Here is a 21,878-nt window from a genome sequence, read left to right on the forward strand (position 1 = left end):
TAAAATCCAACGAAGAGGCCCAAACAATAGACTTCAGCATGTAGTTTATTACGTGTCATCTGTAAAAACACTAGATTGGGAATTTCTGCATTTTTCTGACCCCTGACAAATGCACAGCATGTAAGGTTTTGTTGTGAAAAACACAAAAAAATATTTACATGGAGATTTGCATTTCATGAAAACACAAGATCGGGGTGAAATGCATTATTATCCTCTCGACATCCGTACTCTAACGATGATGGAAAAGGGGTCTAGAAATGGTTAATGCTGTCAACTTTTTAGTTTGAAAAGACGCACATTAAACATTATGTTTCAGTGCCATCCATAGGGAAGAAACTTACTAGACTTGTAACTATTTATGGTTGATAGCTTGACGAGTATATTTTTCATATCATGAAGAAATAATTATTTTGTTTATCATAAAACTTTGTAGCTGACTTTTTCGCATATTTCAATGGCTTCAGGACTCCCGAAGCTCTGCAAACCACTGAAATCATTGTGCGTATTCTTATAAGTAATATAGACTGATTACTTACCTACTCCACAAAGAGAATAAGTTGTGTCGCATCTAATGAAAGCATTTACAACAGGCAGCCGTTCACGAATTCCTGGAAAAGGCAGCCACATAGTTGGTGAATAGGCAAATCAATTACTAAGCTCTTTACACATGTTACACTGATAATATCTCCCTGCAGAACCAACAACTAGCTGGTATGTTTCATCTGCTTGTACAGTACTGTAAACACAGAACAATCACAGCCGTATCAGAAGCATTAGCGACAGCAATTAACAGCAGTATCCAAAAAGAATTTGACAATTTCTTGATTTCAAAACATTCCGACTAAGTAAAGCTTGATTGTAGATGGAATCATAAAAAGGGGGAGTAGTCAAAGTTCGTAGAATACTAGTAAAACTATCAAAGAAATTAAGGAGAGTCTGTTTGGGTTTTTTTTCATACAGAAATTTCTTCCAGTCAAAAATACGTCTGTCTTTTATAACTTGTCTTTGTGCTGTGTGTCAATTTATCAGACTTTATAGAGTGTTTGTGTCGTAGCGGTCAAATATGTCTGACATTGTGTGCGCTAAAGAAATGCTTTGAGACATACTTTAATAAAACTTAGTAGTAAGCTGCAAGGTAACAGAATGTTATATTTTTTCTTAGCATCAATACTTTGAACCAATCGAAGGTATAAAACGTGCAGAGTAGACCTAAGATTTGAATTGCGTCACCAAATCAGACTTCATCGTGAAAAGGATATAGTATATTGCTTAGTTTAATATCATTGGCGAAACGTTTGTTCCAGAAACATAGAATTTTAACTTTTATTACGTTATCTAACGGGGTACGGCCAAGTTTTCCATACGTCATAAAATTTGGTGTTGAGGATCTAATTTTTAACACATTCCGGCAAAATTTAAGTTGATTTTTTTCCATCATAATATTGTTTTCGAATCCCCATATTTCGCACCCATATGTAAGAACAGGAAGTATAAGTGCATCAAACAGTTGTAATTGCAAATTCCACAGGTATTAAGAGGTTACGTATTTTTGAGTAAAAGTGTGTATGTGCTTGTTTGCTAAGACGTTTCTTTGCTGTAGCAAAAGAACCAGTGTAATTTTATTCATTGCCGTATCAATATCGGTTTGTTGCACAGTATCATTTCGATCGATTAATTGATCAAGAATATTTTCTATATCCCGTTTTTCTTCAGACTTTTTTTCTTAAACAAATTTAACAAATTTATCTTGCTTAATATTGTTCCATGAAATGACTTGCTTCTCAACGGTTAAAACATTGAAGATATTAGTATATGGTTTGCTTCCATTTTTAATTTGAGATTACGGTCGTGTGTGTATCATCAGCATTTATAATTTCAAGAAAAAGATATCTGAGATAACACAATCCGGTAATGTAGATGTCTTACCATTAAAATCCGCTAACCAAACGTGTTGATAACTTAGGTTCAGACAAAGGAAGAAATTGGTTTTCAATTTCAGTAAAAGCAATAATCGATGAGTATTTAGATCCTTCTGTTGGTATACATGCACATCTCATTAATACATTGTGATTTTAAAATAGATCGTTTGAAAATGTTATCCGCTCTATAAATTCGGAGGTTTTTGAAATATGGAAATTTTTCAAGTTCAGATTTGTTAATGATGACTATGCCACCTGACTTTCTTTTAAACTTTGGTTGGTGTTTACTAAACCAACTGTATCTGCTATGGAGTTATATGATGTCTTATTTATCTGTTTTTGTTTCTACAAATATAGAGATATCGTTATTGATAACGACTTCTGAAAATTCTTGGGCCAAAGATTTTGATTTATCTCCATATGTTTAATTTTAATCATTTTTTGTTCTTTTACGTTTGTAAGGCATTGTTGGAACTGGAGGACCACTATTCACAGTAATCTAACAGTTTATTGGTCGGTTCATGAGGCTATTTCTGAGTTCTCTTCCTTGAGAAATGTTTTTTTTATATTTTGTTAGGGTTGTGGAGTTCCCCGTTGATATAAAATCGGTCTCGTACTATAACCGATTTTTTGTCATTTTCCTTTTGTATCCTGTTTTAATATAGGGTAAAGTTCTTCACGATTTATTTCTATTTTCTTGGGGGAATTGTTTCTTTATCCCTCAATGGTAACCTTTCAATCGTTAAGCGCATTTCAAGAAATTATCAAAATTTCGTCTGGATGTGAAGCGAGCCTATGTAGGCCTAATTCCTTTTATATCTTTTCTCCCGAATCGATGAACATTTCCAAAAGATATATTGTTGTTAATGACAAACTCAGTGTTAATGAAATTGCGTATTTTCATTTCCGTATCTTCGTCTGTTTGATACCTTAGCCCAGTGAAAATTTAATTATTTTTCATAGATCTCCAATTTATTTCTACGACACCTTTTCAAGAGCTCACAACTTAGAGACATGGACTTCACCGATTAATTGCGATATTTTGAAAGGCTGATATAACTTGATCTAAAATTTCGATTTGATCCGAGTTTTCCGTTCATTTGTCTAGTGCCAAGATAACAAAATGACTCATCTCCTCAATGCTGTCCTCTATTTTAGTATTTCGATTTTCGACCTCCTGAAAACGCTTTTCCATGCTATTTATTTGGGAAGACATTATAAGAGCTATTGTTTCAATACTTGTTGAAACAGTTACAGCAACAACAAAAATTCAAAACTTGACAAACCTGAACTTGATTAAGCTACCAGTAATTTACCTATTTGTTTAATTAGTATCATTTTTATGATAAGCATGTATACTCTTGTTGTGATAAATTCTTTTCCACGAATGTCAACACGATATGCAGGTAAATTGTCGGTAGATCAAGGGATATTGGTATTTGAGGAATTAACCTTTTGTTTTTCTTAGTTGAAATTATCATATAATTATATCGTATAAGATTATAACACAATGTCGACTGCTACATACCCTGTTTGGATATTCAAACTAGGGACCTCCGGGAGTTTTGGAAGAACATTGGCAAGATAAGTGTCGGTAGTGAAAAACAGAATACCATACCCATGGAAGTTGTACTAGGAGATGGTTCAATTTGCTCGGACACTAACATTATTTTAAATAAATGGAAAACTTCTTATGAAAATCTTTTGAATTGTGATGATGTTACGAATGTAAATGATAATATGTCAAATTATGTTTTGGATGTTGATTTAGATTCTGAAATTAATACTGATGAAGTTTTAAAAGTATTATCGCAGGCTAAAAATTGCCAAGACGACAAAAAAAGACGCCAAGGATCGATTTAATACCTGTTGAATTGTTTAAAAATAATTTGTTATTATATGTTTTGCATAAATTATTAAATATGTGTTTTAAATTTTGTAAAATTCCGTCTGTATGGTGTAAAGGGATAATCACACCTATCCCAAAGTGTTCTACGTCGGATCCCAGGAATCCATTGTCTTATCGGGGAATCATTTTAGCACCGTGTGCCTATAAATTATATTGTAGTATTTTAAATAATAGACTGGTAAATTGGTTAGATAATAGAGATATTTTACATGATGAACAAAATGGGTTTCGTAAAAGTAGAAGAACTATTGATCGCTTAAGCACACTTACGTCCATTATTGAGACAAGTAAACTGAAAAAAGGTCAACTTTTGCTGTCTTTGTAGATTTAAAGAAAGCTTATGATACAGTTAACAGAAGTTTATTGTTTAAAGATTTAAATGATATTGGTATCAGTTTAAACTTTTTGAATACTATTAAAACGATTTATTCTCAGGTTGAATGTGCAATTAAATTGAATGGAAATTTAACTGAGTGGTTCAGCGTTAACTCAGGCTTAAAACACGGGTGCGTTTTATCACCTATGTTATTTAATATTTTCATAAATAGTTTAATCACAGACATAAAAGGTCTAGACATCGGTATTGATATCGATGGTGAAAAAAATGGTATTCTTTTATATGCAGATGATATTGTATTAATTGCTGAAAATGAAAATGATGTACAACTAATGCTAGATATTCTTAATAATGGTGTAAAGATAAGTTATTGAATGTTAACTTTGAAAAGACAAAGATTGTGCATTTTAGAAATCCCTCTGTACAACCAACAAATGTGATATTTTTACTTGGTGAAAAACAATAGTGTATTGTATCAAAATATCAATATCTTGGTCTATTGTTGACTGAATTTCTTGATTTTAATGAAATGGCAAAATCTGTAGCCAGGTCAGCAGGGAGAGCATTAAGTTTACTGATTGTAAAGAGTAAAGCACATGGAGGTTTCCACTTCAATGCATATACAAATATACAATTTTTTTTGATAGCTTAGTCTGGTCAGTCATAAGTTATTGTGCAGCCATTTGGGGCACCAGAGATTTTTCTTGTATTAATGCTGTTCAGCACAGAGCTATCCGTTTTGTATGGGTCTTTGTAAATATACGCCTAGTGATGCCATTAATGGGGATATGGGTTGGAAACCTACATGTGTGAAGCAGTGGAGTTGTGGTTTTAGACATTGGGCTAGATGTAATGTTATGTAAACAGATAGGGTGAATTGTAAAGTATTTCAATGGGCAGTTAGAAATGCCATTGATAAAAAGAAAAATTGGTGTTATAGAATTATGTCAAAATTAAGGGAATATAATGTAGATTTATACACTAATTTGGATAATGTGTTACATAAAAATGTTATTACACAGTTAGAATAGTTTTCATTTGAAAACTATACGATAAATTGGCATAATAGAATATTGTCACAAAATGTTGGAAAAAAGTTACGTGCTTATAAATTGTTTAAAGATGTTTTTGAAACAGAGATGTATTTGAGGAAGAACATTTCAATACGATACAGAAGTGCATTTGCCAAATTTAGGTGTGGCGTTGCCTACGTGCGAATAGAAGCAGGTCGTTATAAAAACAAACTGTAAATGAAAAACTTTGCTTTGTGTGCAATGATAAAGTTGAAGATGAGAAACATGTTATTTCAAATTGTCCTTTATATGCAGATTTACGTGAAAGTTTATTTTATGAAGTTAAAAGAAGTAATGGTGATTTTAAAAGTACTTATTGTTTTTGATATGGTTGCCAAGACCTGCTTATAGACATGATAAATATATTTTTATAATTTATATTGTATTATATGTTTTGCAAGTGGTGAGACTAATAAAATATTGAATCTGAATATGAATCTACCCTAATCTTATGACAGTTGTTTTCCATTCGTTTGATGTAATTGTGGTTTTGAATTTGCCAACTGATAAAGGATTTTCCGTTTTGAGATCTCCTTGCACAAAATATGTAATACGTCATGTAATACTTCAGTATCACTGTCTTTTGTTTCGGTAAATATATACTTTTGAAAAAAAGCCTGGTAATACTACATCCGTTGCCCTCAACGAATACCATTTTAAGTATTAAAACCTCGTATTTACCTCAACAGATGACAGTCATTGTGTAGTATGACGGAATGACCTCTGTTTCGGACTTTTGCTAACCAGAGTCGATATATCCGTCGTGTATGCAGTAGTGAACAGACATTTCTGTGTTATATGGTATTGACTGTCGCTGACCTGTTTGTGTTTTTATGTGTTATATGTTGTGAAATGTAGCTGATCTGTTTTGTATTTCGTGAACTGTTGCTTCACTGAAGAGACATTTATTGTCGAAATGCGTATCTGGTGCAGAAAAATTGGTACCGTTAATGGTATTGTCATGGTTCTTGATTGTCTAATTTCTTTAATATATGTTATCAAAACTCTCGAAATGGATAAAATATTTTTTGATAGAAAAGGTTTTCACATGATGTCCGAACTCTAAGATCAAATTCAGAGTTATATTCATATGTTTATTGTCAAATAAATGTTAAAACAATATTAAATGTATGACAATTAAAGAAAGCCAAAACTTTAGGATTCATTGGAATAAAAATAAACAAAGGGCGTTCGGCAGAGATTCTCAATGATTGTCAAAATATCCCGTATTCTAAAAGTTAAGGTGTTGGAAATTTAGTAAACTATTCCGCTCAAACCAGCGCTAAGATCTGGTATAAACTTACAATTCCGTGTAGAAGGGTTTTGACTGCTAGATCTAGAAAAGAATTATAAAAGCTATGTTTCCTTACATTTGTTTGAGTCTGGTTTTTATGCCCCACCTACGATAGTAGAGGGGCATTATGTTTTCTGGTCTGTGGCTCCGTTCGTTCAGGTTAAAGTTTTGGGTCAAGGTAGTTTTTGATGAAGCTGAAGTCCAATCAACTTGAAACTTAGTACACTTGTTGCTTATGATATGATCTTTTTGATTTTAAAGCCAAATTATACTTTTGACTTCAATTTGACGGTCCACTGAACATAGTAAATGAAAGTGGGAGTTTCAGGTAAAAGTTTTTGGTCAATGTAGTTTTTGATGAAATTAAAGTCCAATCAACTTGAAACTTACTACATATGTTCCCTATAGTATAATCTTTCTAATTTTAATGCCAAATTAGACTATTACCCAATTTCACGGTCCATGGAACATGCAAAAGGATAGTGCGAGTGGGGCATCCGTGTACTTTGGACACATTCTTGTTAATTATCTTTTGTCATCAACGGCAAAATCATATACACAAGAGAAGCCTCCTTACATATACCAAGAAAGCGTTACACACTATTATAGTATCCTCCTTTTAATTAAATGTAGAAGTTCTATATTTTTAACCCAGATTATTTCTACACTGGGTCAAACGTAATTTTTAAATCTATAACAAGGTAGTAAAGGTATATTTAAATTATGACAGATATAAGTCAACTCGTGCGGTAATTGGCCTCTAAAACCCCAATAAAGGAAAAGGAAATTACAAGTTGAGAAAAAAATAATGAAAATTTTCAATTATATATTATTATACACTATAAAAAAACAACCACTTCCTTTATATTATTTAATATATTCATGTTAAGCTGTATTGTTCTTTAATAACCTAAATAAGGGGAAATAAAAACAAAGTAAAACGACACTATTCGGACAATCACATTCTAGATTGTTCAAATTAAAAACATGTTTATTAATTGTAAATATATTTACATACGTAGTAATGAATAAAACGATTGCGTATGTTCTGTATATATTTCTCAATTATTTCATGATTGCTTCCTAAATACATTTGTACAACATATAAAATAAACTATGTCACGTCCTTGAAATGAAAACGAGAAAAAAAACATGACATTTTAAATACACACTGTTAATAATCGTGTGATAGTCATTAATACCAAAATTCTTTTTTAAAGTTCCTCTTTGGTTTTTTCGGAGAATAAATATAATTTCGTCGAATTATTCCTTATTGAGAAAAACATCTGAGTAAGGAAGAACATTTAAATTATAAATATATGTTGATAATACTTCATAAAGCATTGGGTAAGTGAACTAAAAGGCAAAACTTTATAGTCATTAAGTCAATGTTCGCATTTATATAATTTCACGTCATAATCTGTTTTGTTTCGTGGGAAGAAAATATCAATTGATTTGTTTAGAAGTTGTGAAAAACTTTGAATTTTAATTTGAGTGACTACAAATTAAAAATAATTATCATTGTAAGATCAAAGATAACATTTTGTAAGTCGAATATATATGATAAAATATCACTTAAAAAAATATACATCATGGACAAAAGTAGACCAACGACAGAGAAAACAAACCAATAAAAAAAACGGACATGAGAATAAAACAATATTTGCTCAACTACGAGACGGTCTGATTCTTTATTTAAAGAAATCCGTATATTCTAATAACCTAAACATGTTCAGAGTGTTTTTTGATATTTTGTTAGGAAAAAAAAGAGATTTATTTCCTTTTATACTGATATTGTTCAAGTTAAAAGGATTTCAAGTAAAGACGGATTTCTTTTATCAATATTTTCTTAGAAATCAGGTATATGATAAAACTACCTGTACATGTAGTCATGCTTACAACATTCAAAAAGAAGGGCACAAGATGAAATTCTGAATTATGACTAACTAATTAACATTTTCAGTCTTCTTTTAAGCAGGTATTCTGAGTAGGATGTTGAAATGGGAAATTGTTTAAAATGCCATCGAGTTCATGACTATTCAGAAGCCAGTTTTCCAACCGAAAACATGCGTTCGGAACTGTTCTTATCGGAGGGAAGTTTGGTGAGCTGTGGTTCAAATTGTTCCCAAAGTACTGTAAATGAACCATCAATGTTTTCTTTTAAAAGTGGGATAAAAACCAATAATGTGTACTTCGAAAATGACGTATGTATTATTTGTTTAGATAAGTACGATGACCAAGTACACAATCCATTGATTTTGCCTTGTGGACACATGTTCTGTGCAGTTTGTATTAGAATGATGGCTAAGAAAAGACGATTCAAATCGGTCAGATGTCCAGTGGATAGAGAGAAACATCATATAACAAAAGATGTTTCTTGCGCAGGTACACAAACAAATAATTTAAAAATGTAATTCTTGAAGAAAAATATTTTCATCCTTAAATGTAAATGAAAACCTTGCTATTGCCTCCTTTCGTTATTAAATTTGAACATGTTTTGATGTTTATAAGTAAACAGATTTTTGGTAAACAGTGATAATGTAACCACTTTTCCCCTTAACTCCAAAGATCCCATTCTAAAGACTTTTGTTTGGCTGTGCGGAATGTATAAATATCTTACATGTAACAGGTCTTCTTTAAAGAAGTTTAGTTTTACACCATTATATATTGTGTGGACTTCTGCTGTTAAAGACTACATGTGTTGCCATCTTTATGTTATTTGTTTTGTGTTCGGTTGCAGTCTTATTGAATTGTACCACATATTTTCTTTTATTAGTTTGAAATATTTGCCACTGGGTGTTATAAACAATCACTAAATCTGAATGTAAACAACACAATTTTTGAAATCGAAACTTCTGAGAACAAGAAAATTATAGCTTTTTTCGCCGTCTCTTTTCGTTTAAGAATTTAAAGAATTAGTCTTTCGTTTATTATTTTTCAGACACCTCTTTACGGACTTTTGATACAGAAGCACAAACATTACATATGAGTGACATCCTTTCATTCAGAGATATTGATTCATCATTAAATGACCAGCAAATACAATGGAACCAACATACAATAGAATATTTGGATTCATGGTATGCCCATGGCTTACAACAATCACAAGAACTGTCATCATGGGAACCAAATGAGCACCATACGCTGTTTAGTTATTGGGAAAGATAAATATTCAGAACAACCAGAATCGTAGAGTAGCATTGGTGTTGTTCAACAATCATTAAGAGCAGTTTCAGTGCTTAAAACAAACATACAAATAATAGTCATTTTGCTTATATCTACCTCTATTTTCATGATATTTCCATCATTGTATGAACATTTTTTTTTCTCCTACAACATTTACCTACGAATATCATAGAATGATCCATGTAATATTTTCTATTTATTCTGAGTCACTTTTGTATCTCACTTAAATGGAATGAGAATGTACGTGCATTCCTTTTTCAAGCGATATCTAACAAGTTGCTAAACCCAAATGTTCAGCTGTGGGATGGAGAGAAGATTTCAAAAATGAATATTCAGTCTTGATAAGAACTGAAACAAAATTACCATGCCCAAAATTCAGTTTTCTCAAAATATTTTCCCCCAGGTGGTCCTAAAAGAAAATCTACAGGTCTTCACTGTCATTTTTATTGCAAAGAAAAACAAAAAATGTGTTGGTCTATTGCAAAATTTGGTGGGGAAAATCTTCGGTTCACCACTTTCCAAGAACTTTGCCAAAACATCATGAAAATGTATATCTTGTACACCAAAATGCAGGAAATGTGTGTCTCCCAAAAGGTGAAAACAAATATTCAGTCAGAAAAAACTCAACTTGAACGTGTCCCGATTTATCGTGTCACTTATTCTGATAGTCAGTGATATGAGGCTTTGGTGTGCTTTCTCATTTTCACAATCTCAGTGATCCCTTAACACCGAACAGACTTAAAAATCAATTGCAAACTGTTGTTTTTATTTGTTATCTCATATTGACTGCTTAAGTTAAAATAAAATGTAATAATAGAACAAGTTTTATTTTATTATTGTATCGCATATTGATAACTTACATAATACAATAACATAATAAAAAAAGGACATTAAAACAAGCAATACCCAGCCATTGAGACATATGAGACACAAAACAATTTACATTTATATGTAATAAACATGTCCTTGTATATAATATATGTAGATTTATTTTCAAATATGGATGAATACAAATACGAAACAGTAAAGAGGAACAAAGAAACAATACTATATTAAAACAAAATGGGAAAATTCTTGTTTTGAATTCTCCTTTTTAGCAACAAAAATCTTAATCAGTTTTAATACTTTGGTGCGATTTATTTTCAAAATCTTGTTGAAAGTTAAAACATCAATTTTTTTTTGTTCTACTCTGATAATTGGGGTTGCACCTCTGCTTTGCTACAGTAACTATTTGACCTTTTTGGTATTCTTCCCAAACCTATTCGAAAATAGACTTTCTTAACAAATGCAAAGGCTATCAGATATTTAGGGTTGTACTTTTGATTCGCTACAGTAACTGTTTGACCCTTTTGATATGCTTCCCAAACCTTTCTTAACAAATGCAGATCTATGTTGGCTGTATACATTTTACAATCCAAGTCAAATTCTACCTAATAAAATGTTATTGAATACAATACACAAAGTTGCAGATTATTAATATGCTTATATTTTTTCTTTCAAAATCAACTGACATATGTATACTAAGAACCACATTTTTTCTTAAAGGCATTGTCACAATGATAAGGATACCTCCACTTACTGTTTAAAGTGTATATCATATATGGTAAACAAGTCTGAGATCAGGAATTTTAAGAAGATAGTAATGTTAAAAGGTCAATACCTTCACCGAACTACAGTAGACATAAACATAAAAGTCTTGTATCTTTTGCGGTCGGACAATAAGATGACCAGAGTTCGCAAATTTCAAATTTTATTTAATATAGTTTTTTGTATGGTTTTGTACGTGGAGCTCTTACATGATGCACAACGTGTGTTGTGATTTTGTTTGTTTCTTATTTTTATGAATGGATTTTCAAAACAATCTAATGAAAATGACCCGAAAACTGAAGGGTAAAAGTATTTTTATTTTTTTTAAATTATGCTCTTTAACTCTGTTGGTTGATGAGGCACTTCATCTATCAAATGTTCACAAAAATATATGTTCGAACAAATACAGTCATCTTGATATCAGATGTATATTTACAAAATCATTGAAGACCAACTGAACGTTAAAACACAAATTGCGTAGAAAACATAAATCGGAAGAAAAATAAATTGAACTCTAAAGTTTTCCAAAGCTAATAGAGTATTTGTTTAAAAATATCCAATGAACTGACTTGTAGGATTAAGACGACATTTAAGCACCATTGTTCGCTTCAAATATCATAAGGTGTGTTATGATTTGCAGGATTATCATAACGGGTGTCATGATTTACAGGATAGGATCAAAATCTGCTGTGTCTACCTATTTCACAATTACAGTTCGGACACACATGTACAACATCCTTGGCACTTTTAATACAAAATGGAACGGCGCAGCATCCTAAGAAAAATCTGAAATATAACAAAATTAAAATAATTAGATATGGTATGATTGACAATGGTACGACTATCAACCAAAATCAAACGACGTGTAAATTACACTGTATAAATAGTAGATACAAAGATGTTGTATGAGTGCCAATGAGACAACTCTTCATGTGTAAAAAAAATCACAATTAACAAAACAGGAGAACTCATGGTCAAGTCTATAAAAAACGAGAATCGGGAAACACATATGTACCACACCAACAAACGAAAACCACTGAACAACAGTTTACTGGCTAAAGACAGGTGAATAAAATATGTACTACTTTCTGTGCACTGTTAAACATGAAATAAATTATTCTCAGCGTGTCGGTCAAGTACAAACCAGGATTCATATCCACATCACATTAACGTGTTCTCGTCCTGCATATGCATTTAATTAATCACAGGACGTTAAACAGTCATTCATTATAATTTAGTAATTTCCGATGTATCTTACCCAAAAGACGCAAGCATGATACAAGCAACCCACGTAAATGGACCAGCTTTATGTTCTGTATTGGTTACTACTTTTGTATGACAGTCTGGACAATCTGTTGCAAATGGTATCTCACTTTCTGCGGCATATTCTGGTGGGTAGCCTTTATTTGTTGGTTGATTACCTGCAACCGTAATTTTACATATGTACTATAGTATTTACATAAATAACCTTTTTGTACTAAGGTGGCATAAAGCAAACACCAATCTATCAATCATTTTACAGGGTTTTTTCATTGTTATTTTAGGCATCTAGATAAGACAGGTCATTGAATTGCTTGAAATACACAAAATTCCTGAAAAATGTGGATTTCCTTTATGCTTCCTGCTGATTTTTAAGAACATTCTAAAAGGTATAGAAAACATCATAATATGCTTCCGAATCAGCAGGATTATCATAACGGATGTCATGATAATCTCAATGACAGTAATATATAACACAAAATTGAAAAGTCGATCAAATATAAAAGAAGGTATAAGGAGGCCACTATTTTTGTCACTTTCGATACGAAAATACAAAATATCTTTATTTATATTTTGAAATTCTAGGAAACACCCGCGCCATCGGGGATCCGTGACTTAATTAAAGTAACTTATTTCAATGCTGAATTTTTAGTACGCGAAAGCGTATCAGACACGGATCGATAATCGAGTCTCCAAATTTTGATATTTAAAAAAAGTGCGCCTAGGTTTTCTATGGAAAAGATTGTTTCAACGAAGTACACATTATATGTCATATTGCAAATATTTCCGACTGTGTATGGTTACAGAGGAGTTACGGCTCAATAAAGTGGGATTCTCCCTTATGTAGTATAGATGTTCCGGACCATATGAGTATTTGGACCATACGCGTATGGTCATGACCATATGCGTATACTCATATGGTCCGACCATACGCGTATGGTCCGACCGTACGCGTATGGTCGGACCATATGAGTATTATACTCGTTTGGTTATTAACGGGCCGAACCATATGAGTATTTGGACCATATAGGTATTTTTTCAAATATACAATAGAAATAATACAATAAACTTTATCTTAAAAACAAATGTGTTTACAAAACAATGTAATAATTTTACATGTCAAAAGCTACATAAACATTAAATATTGATGCCACAGTCAGTTGATCTTAGTTTTCATCGCTAATTGTATTCGTGTATGCTTTTGTATACTTAAAATGTAATTCACACGGTACCGTACATGTAGTTTTTCTGAGATTGCTTGTTTTGGCTGCGTGCAGTGATATCGACTCGGACAATTCCGATGTGTCTACGGTGTTTTTAAGAAACTCTAGATCTTCAATATCGTAAAATGAATTTCACAGATCAAATTAGATAAAGACAGTGGCTATTTCATGGCTCTTAAATGCTATTTTACCGTCTTATAATTAAGATTAAATAGAAGTATAGAAAAAAAGAATAGAAAAAATAAAGAAACATACACTTTTAATATTTTACTTTTAAAATGTCTTAAAAAAATATCATGATCTTTAAAAAATATCATCATCTTTAAAAAATATCATGATCCTTGCCGGTGATGTCACCTATACTTTAAAGAATAACATTCCTTGTACAATATGTTCATTTAATTTTGGCATCTTTTTATAATTGTACTTACAAATAGTAAGAAATATTAACTATGCGAAACTGTTTTTTTTAAATAATTTTATGTTTATATACATAAAATTCCATTTTAGTGACGTAACAATCAGAAGGGTCACACCTAATGAAGAGTTTAAAAGTATACGTGTTGATTACCCCGACCATACGCCGCCGCGTACGGTCCGACCATACGCATATGAGTATATACCCATATGGTCATGACCATACGCGTATGGTCCAGATACTCATATGGTCCGGAACATAGATACATTTCAGAATTAAAACCAGTATCGTGTGTTGCTGAATATCATATACATATATTTCGTTTATTGTTTTGTACAAAATAATTCGGGTCCTTAGTTTTCTCGTTTGAACTGCTGTTTGACCTGTAATAAATATACAAGTAGCCCAATCGGTGAGCATAAAACCCCATTTATTTCATATCATATTACGAATCTCTCCGTCTTAGCTGTTTTGCGTTTTTATTTGTGTTTGTTCTTATACTAGTCCTATAACATATGACTTCGCATTCTTATTCAATTTTTAACGTTTTTATACTGATATTTTCATTATTATTTTTTTTTCTGCGGGTGGCACATTGATATATATATTTTTTTTTATCATAACAGCAAATAGAAATAGTAAATAATGCCCCCGAGGTCATATGTTATAGGACTAAGTCTTATACAGGCTACCGGTAGATCAGATACAATAGGTAATGCCCGCGTCACACTGTCCCGATTTTTATATACGGTGGACACCCGAATGCGAAAATTGTAAGTTCGTAAGAAGTTGGTCCCGATCTCGTTCAAATACCAAAAAGTAACCGAAGCAAGTACGATGAACAACGAAGTCTATACGATGGTGCCGAAATTATATACGATAGCAAAAGATGGACATACGAAGGTTAACCGAACACGGGTATTTAAGCTTCATATCTCAGCCGAAGCCTACACGATGGATCACGAAGGCTACACGATGGATTACGAAAGCTACACGATGGATTACGATGATGGCGCGATGGCCATACGATGTCTAAAAGACATGTAAGTTGCGTGTAGATAAAATTGTTATGGACACTCTAGAACCAAAATGCTCAAATCTAGGTATGGTGTTACTTGTTAAGAATATCTTAAGCGCTATTGACTTTAAAGTTCAAAGGTCAAGGTCACAGTGACAGTTGTAATACAAGGCAATATCACCCTTGTGGACACTCTAAAACCAACATGCTTCAAAAGATTTTAACCACATTTGGTTTATTGTTCCTCTTTGTAATGATCTGGCATTTTTTACGTTCAAGGCCAAAGTTTAAGGTCATGCAGATGTACTTGTTTTTTCTCCTTGAAATAGCATAATACACAGGAAATTGGTTGCTAATGTTTTTAACTGCTGGTTCTAAAGACAATATTTAAGGTATTTCCAATTACTGAATGTTTTGGTTGATTTCTAAAATAATAGTTTATGTTTCAAATATGCATATTCAATTAACCATTATCTGCATGTGTCATATACAAATATAGTGTCCATATTTGTCCCCAATATGTTACATACGAGGGGATGCCACGCTCGGCATTGCCTTGTTTGAACTGTAAAATGTGTGCACTAGTCTGAATAATCACCCATAATTATGCCCATGTTTACTGATCTATCTTAAAGGTAAGATAATGGGTTCGTTGAACATTTTTATTCAAAGACAGCTCTTTCCAGGAGAACATCATTATAATATAGACAAAAGGAAGGAAGTGGGGAAAGCAACAAATGCGGCAAAATATGACATATAGAAAACAAAATGGTTATGGAGTAAACATTCGTGTGACAACAACTCAGATGATACATAAAAAAATCAGAATAATGAAGAAAAAGTTGGTTTCCCTATATACGTGTACCTGCAGTGTTGGTGTACGAGGCGCGTTTATGACTTCATTATGTTACTTGATATGAAAAATTGACAAAAAATAATATTTTACATGTAAAAGTAAATCCTAAGCCTGTAATAGCTGCTCTTCTTGTTCCATTTGAATTAATAGAAACAACGCTGTCGCTTTTCTTGTTCACATATAATCATATGATATGAGCTCCATATTTTGTGATCGTCTTTAACTGTCGTATTAGACTGACCAGTGCATATCGCGAATGGCACTTTAAATTTATTTTAGCGCAGGAATTAACTTACATTTAGCTGGATTTATTGCCGTCGTAGTTCCATCTTGTAGCCTTCGTACTTTTATTCGATGGCAACACGTCGGGATTACGAGGTCTTCACGAAGTCGTGTTGCCACCGTAAGACCTTCGTGTAGCTTCGTGATTCATTCGTGAAGACATCGTAATGTCAAAACTGCCCGATGGAAACGATTGAAACACGAATGCAATACGATGTTCAAAGATGCATTCCCGGTGACATTACGGTGGCGAGGATGGTGATACGAACTCAATACGAACCCTAAACATCGGACGCACCTTCGGGGATTTTTTAACATGTTAAAAAATTTAGAACCCTTCCCGAAGTTGTCCCCGAAGGCTAGAAAAAGTGGCCGATGGTTCTACGATGGTTAAAGATGGCACTACGAATAGCCCGATCGGGATACGATCAGTCCCGATTTAGAAAATTTCCATAATCGTGTTGCCATCGGCGTAAAAATCGGGACAGTGTGACGGGGGCATAACACATATACATGAATGTCAAAACAACGTTTCAAACGGCAATCTGTAACACAAATCCTATTTTATCTTACCTCCTAAATTCATTATTAAGATGGAAATAAATTCATAAAACACATTTAAACCTAACAAGTTGCTATTGTAGGCATCTGTTTATGAGGGATCAGTGGATTCAGTATAGTTTCTTAATACTAACAGTATTGAAGACTTGCTCATTTTGATAGGTCACCAGTCTAAATTTCACACGTTGAGATAGTCGGTAAGATAAATTCGTTAATACATAGTGTGCTAGTGACGTAATACGGTAAATATGGGGTCAGTCAGCTTCGCTCTCATCCCATATGGAATTAACTGACCCCATATATACCGTATTAGGTCACTAACACACTATGTATCTGATAGTAGCTGCCGTATCTGTGTTTATTGTTCGAGATAATCGTGATTTGTCAAAACTGCATTAATTCTGATTCAAAAATCTATAATTACAGATATATTTGAAATTATAAAAATATAAATCTTACTCAATCCAGTTGATTGTGGTGGTACGTTCGAAGCCATGTGTTAATCGTTACATAGTTCCAAGATATAAAGCAGCACCTGAAAAAAATGTTTCATAATTTAGACTTTTAAACCAACTATTGGACAAATGAGGACATGTAACATAAAATGATTACAAATAGATATAAGTAAAAATACAAAAAGCAAAACTGATAGTACTTACCGTAATACGATAATATGGATTTAACTAGAGCATATGTTTTCTTATTGTAAATCATTTGTATATATGTTATATTTATAAATACCTATACCAGGATATACTTGAAAGGAAAATTGTTTTTTAATTTTCAGTCATTTAACATTCCAGATGAAATTATTTTCCTGGAATTGATACCTAATTATCACTATTTTCAAAACTAGGACTTAAAACTATGATTACTGTGGTAAATTCTGTTACTTTTGTTTATCGTATGCAATTGAATAGAACCAATATACTGCAATTCATTTCGTTGTTTACCTGAATACAAAAATCGTTTATTTATAATTCCTTTATAATCTTTTTTTTGTTTTTTGAAGATTATGTTTTATTTGTAATTATTCAGTTTAACTTTACAAACTTTGGTTACAAGTGTTCTTTATGAAATAGAATCTATATCGATTACACCCAATAATGTGTATGATTGTCCACATTTAAATCTTTTAAGTATTGAGCATTGGTTGTCTTAAACTCGAAATAAGTAGATACCAGTTTGATGCAATTAAAGAGAATACATAATGTAAAAGACTAGTGCTGTGTCTAATCAAACAACTTAAAGTAAAAACAAAATGTCCTAGTGTAAAAGAAATAATCTTAACGTCAATTATTTTTTATTCCTTCATTATCGTTGATTTTAGTGATTAAAGAAAATTGGCACAGAAAATGCCTTTTGAATATTGAATTTCACATATTGTTTTATATCACTGGAATACTACGGATGTCAAGTTGGTTCAATATTCAACATTCAACATTTAAAATTCAAAAAAAAATTTTTTTTTTTTTTTCTCGTATCCATTTTCAACATTCAATATTCGAACATTCAACATTCGATTTCAAAATTCAAAATTCGATTTCAATATTCAAAATTCAAATTTCGATTTCAATATTCAAAATTCAAATTTTCGAATGTTGAATGTTGAATGTTGAAAATGGAAACGAGAAAAAATAAAAAAAAATAAAAAATAAAATTTGAATGTTGAATGTTGAATATTGAAATCGAATGTTGAATGTTGAAATCGAATGTTGAATGTTGAAATCGAATGTTAAATGTTGAAAATGGATAAGAGAAAAAAAAAATTTGAATGATGAATGTTGAATGTTGAATATTGAACCAACTTGACATCCGTTAATAGTTAGGCCATGTTTAAATCAAGAAGATTCTATAAATAAAAAAAATAGATAAAAAAATATGTTGAATCATTGCAAATAAGACAACTACCCGGAAAAAGATGTGAACAAAATAAATATTGGCCACCATCAACCATAAGGTCCAAGGACACAGTTATCGTCCTTTACAGATAGTCCCTAGTGTAAACAGTGTATAACTTGCATGTTTTATTTGATACACTTTCCCAATTTATTTCTTGATATTAAATGCATGAAATATTAAGTAGAGGGATGTAATTACATGTCAAAAATATTTGGGTGCTGAATCTTTATTTTGAATTGGTCCAGTTCTAAAAGGTCAAATTTCATCACGTCTGAAGCTGTCAAACTGAATTTTACACCCGCTCAACACAGAATTGTCAATATTGTGAATTAGAGCTGGTAGAAGTTTCTATAATTTTGATATTATTTGTCTCACTGATAGTACACTACACTGTAAAGATCTTTTTGAGAAAGAGCAGGTGCGATTTTTTTAATTTGAATTTATTGTCTAAAAGAAATGCACTACGAAATAACTGTGTTCTCGGGCCATGAACAGACCCCATATCGTAAGCTTTAATAGACTCCGTAATGGAAAAATGTATTTTAACAATTCAAAAGAGAAAAACAACTTAATTTGTACTACAACAAAGCACGAAAACCATTTATGACTATCAGCAACCAATGATAACCACTAGATTATAGGTTTCTGGTTTGGGACTAGCACAAATGAGGCAGACATGTTTGTGGGCGCTCATCCTCCTCTAGCCTCCTCTAGCATTAATTTTGTTCTTTGATTTGAACCTGAGACAAGGAATAAAGTAATTTCTATATACGTCAAATATATAATCTCTTCTTTTTATGGCCTCTTTTCAAAATTGTTTTTTCAGTATTCATTTAGTTATCTTTACGGAGCAATCTTTGAACTTCAAAAGTGTTTTTTTGTCTGAGAATATTTTTTTTAAAGTAATATAGAAAGTATTTTCAATCATCCATTATTCATTCAATGAAATAACGAACAAGGACTTGACCAGAGTTGTATAGTTCAATATAAGAATATTTGAACAGGGAACAGGCCTGGGCTGTAATATGCAGATACTATTAGCACACTGAGCACGTACCAAGCATGTAAAAATAAGAATCGGACAAATTCCATAGAAATTTTAGTAGGTCAAAGTGGAAAGTTCGATGAATGCTCCATTCGATATTCTAGTACTCTTTTGCTACGTTCATTGCACAACCCAAACAGTGGCTATTTAGGGGGAAAAATTGCAAATATAATTGAAAACAAATTATTTTACTGTCAATTGAATATTTTTGTTCTGTTTATTTGTTGTCTTCTTAAATACCTTTTGCGATTCATCATTGTATATGCTGACGAGTCGATGAATAATCTTTGACATTTTTATATTTTGTTCGAATACAACTTTTGACTCTTAGCTTTTTCGACCTTGACACATTTTTAAACACTGGTCTATTGGTGAAGACATGCATAGGATTGATATTTTATTGGCGTGTATCTTACAGTCTTTCATGTCCAAACGAATAACCGTACTACACTCGTTGTATTTAAATCAAATATCAATTTCAAAATTCATATCAATCTCTCTGTCCCTCTGAAATAGAGTTTTTATATTGTTTTAAAAGGTTTTAGTAAGAAATAAACCAAAAACTTACTCTGTGACATCAAAACAGTCTACACATTTAACTTCCTTGACGACATGTATAGAGTTAAATATGTTAATCAATCGGCTGTGAATTTAAAGTTTTTTGTAACAGTTTAAACCTGTTATCAAATTAGATAACGGTGTTCAATGAAAGAATGCACATGCTTTCAAATATGCAAACAAAGATATAGTTATGTGAGCGTTGACCCTGTTCACACTAGGACATTAAGATCGACTTAAACTAGATCGGTTGACCTTAGATTGATTTAAGGGCTAATGTAATCGCTTTTGATTGATCTTCAATCGGTCTAAACTAAAACACCAAAAGAGGTAGTAACGTTTGAATCGGTGATACGGTACTTTTGGTCCGCAATTTGCTTTTGTCTGATAATTTTGCTTCAAGTCCGACAATTTTGCTTTTTGTCCGTTTTGCTTTTTGTCCGAAAGTTTTGCTTTTTGTCCGACACTTTTGCTTTTTCTCCGACAATTTTGCTTTTTTCCGTTGCTTTTGTTCGTTTTTTCTTTTTTAACTCATCTGACCTGCAATGAAATATAAGGGAAAAGTTGTCGTATAAGCTTTTTCCCACCATTTAATTTTTAATAATCTCGATCGGAGATGCATAACCATTCAATATTTTTTTTTCCTAATCAATGATCTTCAGACTAAGTATCAATTTTGAATTCTAGATTTTTTTTTAAAGTACATCCTTAAATTGACATCATCAATAAATAAAGAATAGCTTGGCTACTGAAAGCTATATCTAATATACTAGTCAACTAAAGAAAGGAGTCGATGCCACAGAAGTAAAGGTACGAATCCCTCTGAAGATGAGTTCCGATTATCGTTGAGCTTTAGAGAAGAAAAAATATATGTATATATCGTACCATGTAAGGTGGTATGCCTGTATAATCACGATGAATAATTTCTGTCGTAAAATTGCTACATGTTTAGATGAATATGATAAAAGTATAATTTAATGTGACGATATGGTTATCATTGACTCAAAATTTCAGTTTCTTAGACATTTCTATCCTTTAGACAAACAAACATAACTGTTGAGTTTCAAAAGATAAACGCAAGCGGCATTTTGTAAAAACATTTGGAAAATCTTCTTTATATAAATATGCTATAAAATTTAGTTTCTGAAATAATCTGTTTGTCAATTTTTAATAATTTCAGAAAAAACACGACATTATGCATAATTATTATTAGAAGATAATCATGTTGCGGCAGTCGGATGTCATGGTAACATGTCAATATTTGCATTAGAATATCGACGATTTATTAACGCGTGTTCACCGATGAATATTTTGTTAAAAAAACCATTACGGAATGGTACATGGAAATTTAATGTTTATTTGAAATATAAATACGATATAAGTAGTACAATGAGTAGTTTGATCAATAATTCATATGGTATACAGCTGAAATCATTGATTTAATTGCTGA

At 31.9% G+C, this 21,878-nt stretch overlaps 2 protein-coding genes across 4 annotated transcripts; one reads left to right on the forward strand and one right to left on the reverse strand.

Annotated features, from left to right (window-relative positions):
* Positions 1-7,806: 7,806 nt before the first annotated feature.
* LOC134710289 (uncharacterized) lies at positions 7,807-10,639 on the forward strand. Of its 3 annotated transcripts, none has more exons than XM_063570591.1 (3): positions 7,807-7,879; positions 8,511-8,917; positions 9,474-10,639. In XM_063570591.1, the coding sequence occupies exons 2-3, from the start codon at positions 8,533-8,535 to the stop codon at positions 9,698-9,700; spliced, it is 612 nt and encodes a 203-aa protein (XP_063426661.1). In that variant the 5' UTR covers positions 7,807-7,879; positions 8,511-8,532; the 3' UTR covers positions 9,701-10,639. The 3 variants fall into 3 exon arrangements, with proteins under 3 accessions (XP_063426661.1, XP_063426660.1, XP_063426659.1); XM_063570590.1 differs by having other exon boundaries at positions 7,827-7,879; positions 8,508-8,917; XM_063570589.1 differs by lacking the exon at positions 7,807-7,879 and having other exon boundaries at positions 8,267-8,917.
* Positions 10,640-11,601: 962 nt separating this feature from the next.
* On the reverse strand, positions 11,602-20,606 carry LOC134710290 (lipopolysaccharide-induced tumor necrosis factor-alpha factor homolog). Its single transcript, XM_063570592.1, has 4 exons — positions 20,439-20,606; positions 17,383-17,458; positions 12,564-12,726; positions 11,602-12,091 (listed from the first exon to the last, which is right to left on the reverse strand). The coding sequence occupies exons 2-4, from the start codon at positions 17,417-17,419 to the stop codon at positions 11,983-11,985; spliced, it is 309 nt and encodes a 102-aa protein (XP_063426662.1). The 5' UTR covers positions 17,420-17,458; positions 20,439-20,606; the 3' UTR covers positions 11,602-11,982.
* Between the last annotated feature and the right edge of the window lie 1,272 nt (positions 20,607-21,878).

The sequence above is a fragment of the Mytilus trossulus genome, chromosome 3 (assembly GCF_036588685.1).
Source record: "Mytilus trossulus isolate FHL-02 chromosome 3, PNRI_Mtr1.1.1.hap1, whole genome shotgun sequence".
In the NCBI taxonomy this organism is placed as follows: Eukaryota; Metazoa; Mollusca; class Bivalvia; order Mytilida; family Mytilidae; genus Mytilus; species Mytilus trossulus.

Bases quoted from the DNA above. Each gene is read 5' to 3' on its own strand.
- LOC134710289 (XM_063570591.1), top strand. From the start codon at position 8,533: ATGGGAAATTGTTTAAAATGCCATCGAGTTCATGACTATTCAGAAGCC. The intron at 8,918-9,473 runs GTACACAAACAA...ATTATTTTTCAG, and splicing joins AAAAGATGTTTCTTGCGCAG to ACACCTCTTTACGGACTTTT.
- LOC134710290 (XM_063570592.1), bottom strand. From the start codon at position 17,419: ATGGCTTCGAACGTACCACCACAATCAACTGGATTGA. The intron at 12,727-17,382 runs GTAAGATTTATA...TTACGGTTGCAG, and splicing joins ACCACAATCAACTGGATTGA to GTAATCAACCAACAAATAAA. The intron at 12,092-12,563 runs GTAAGATACATC...GTTATATTTCAG, and splicing joins ATCATGCTTGCGTCTTTTGG to ATTTTTCTTAGGATGCTGCG.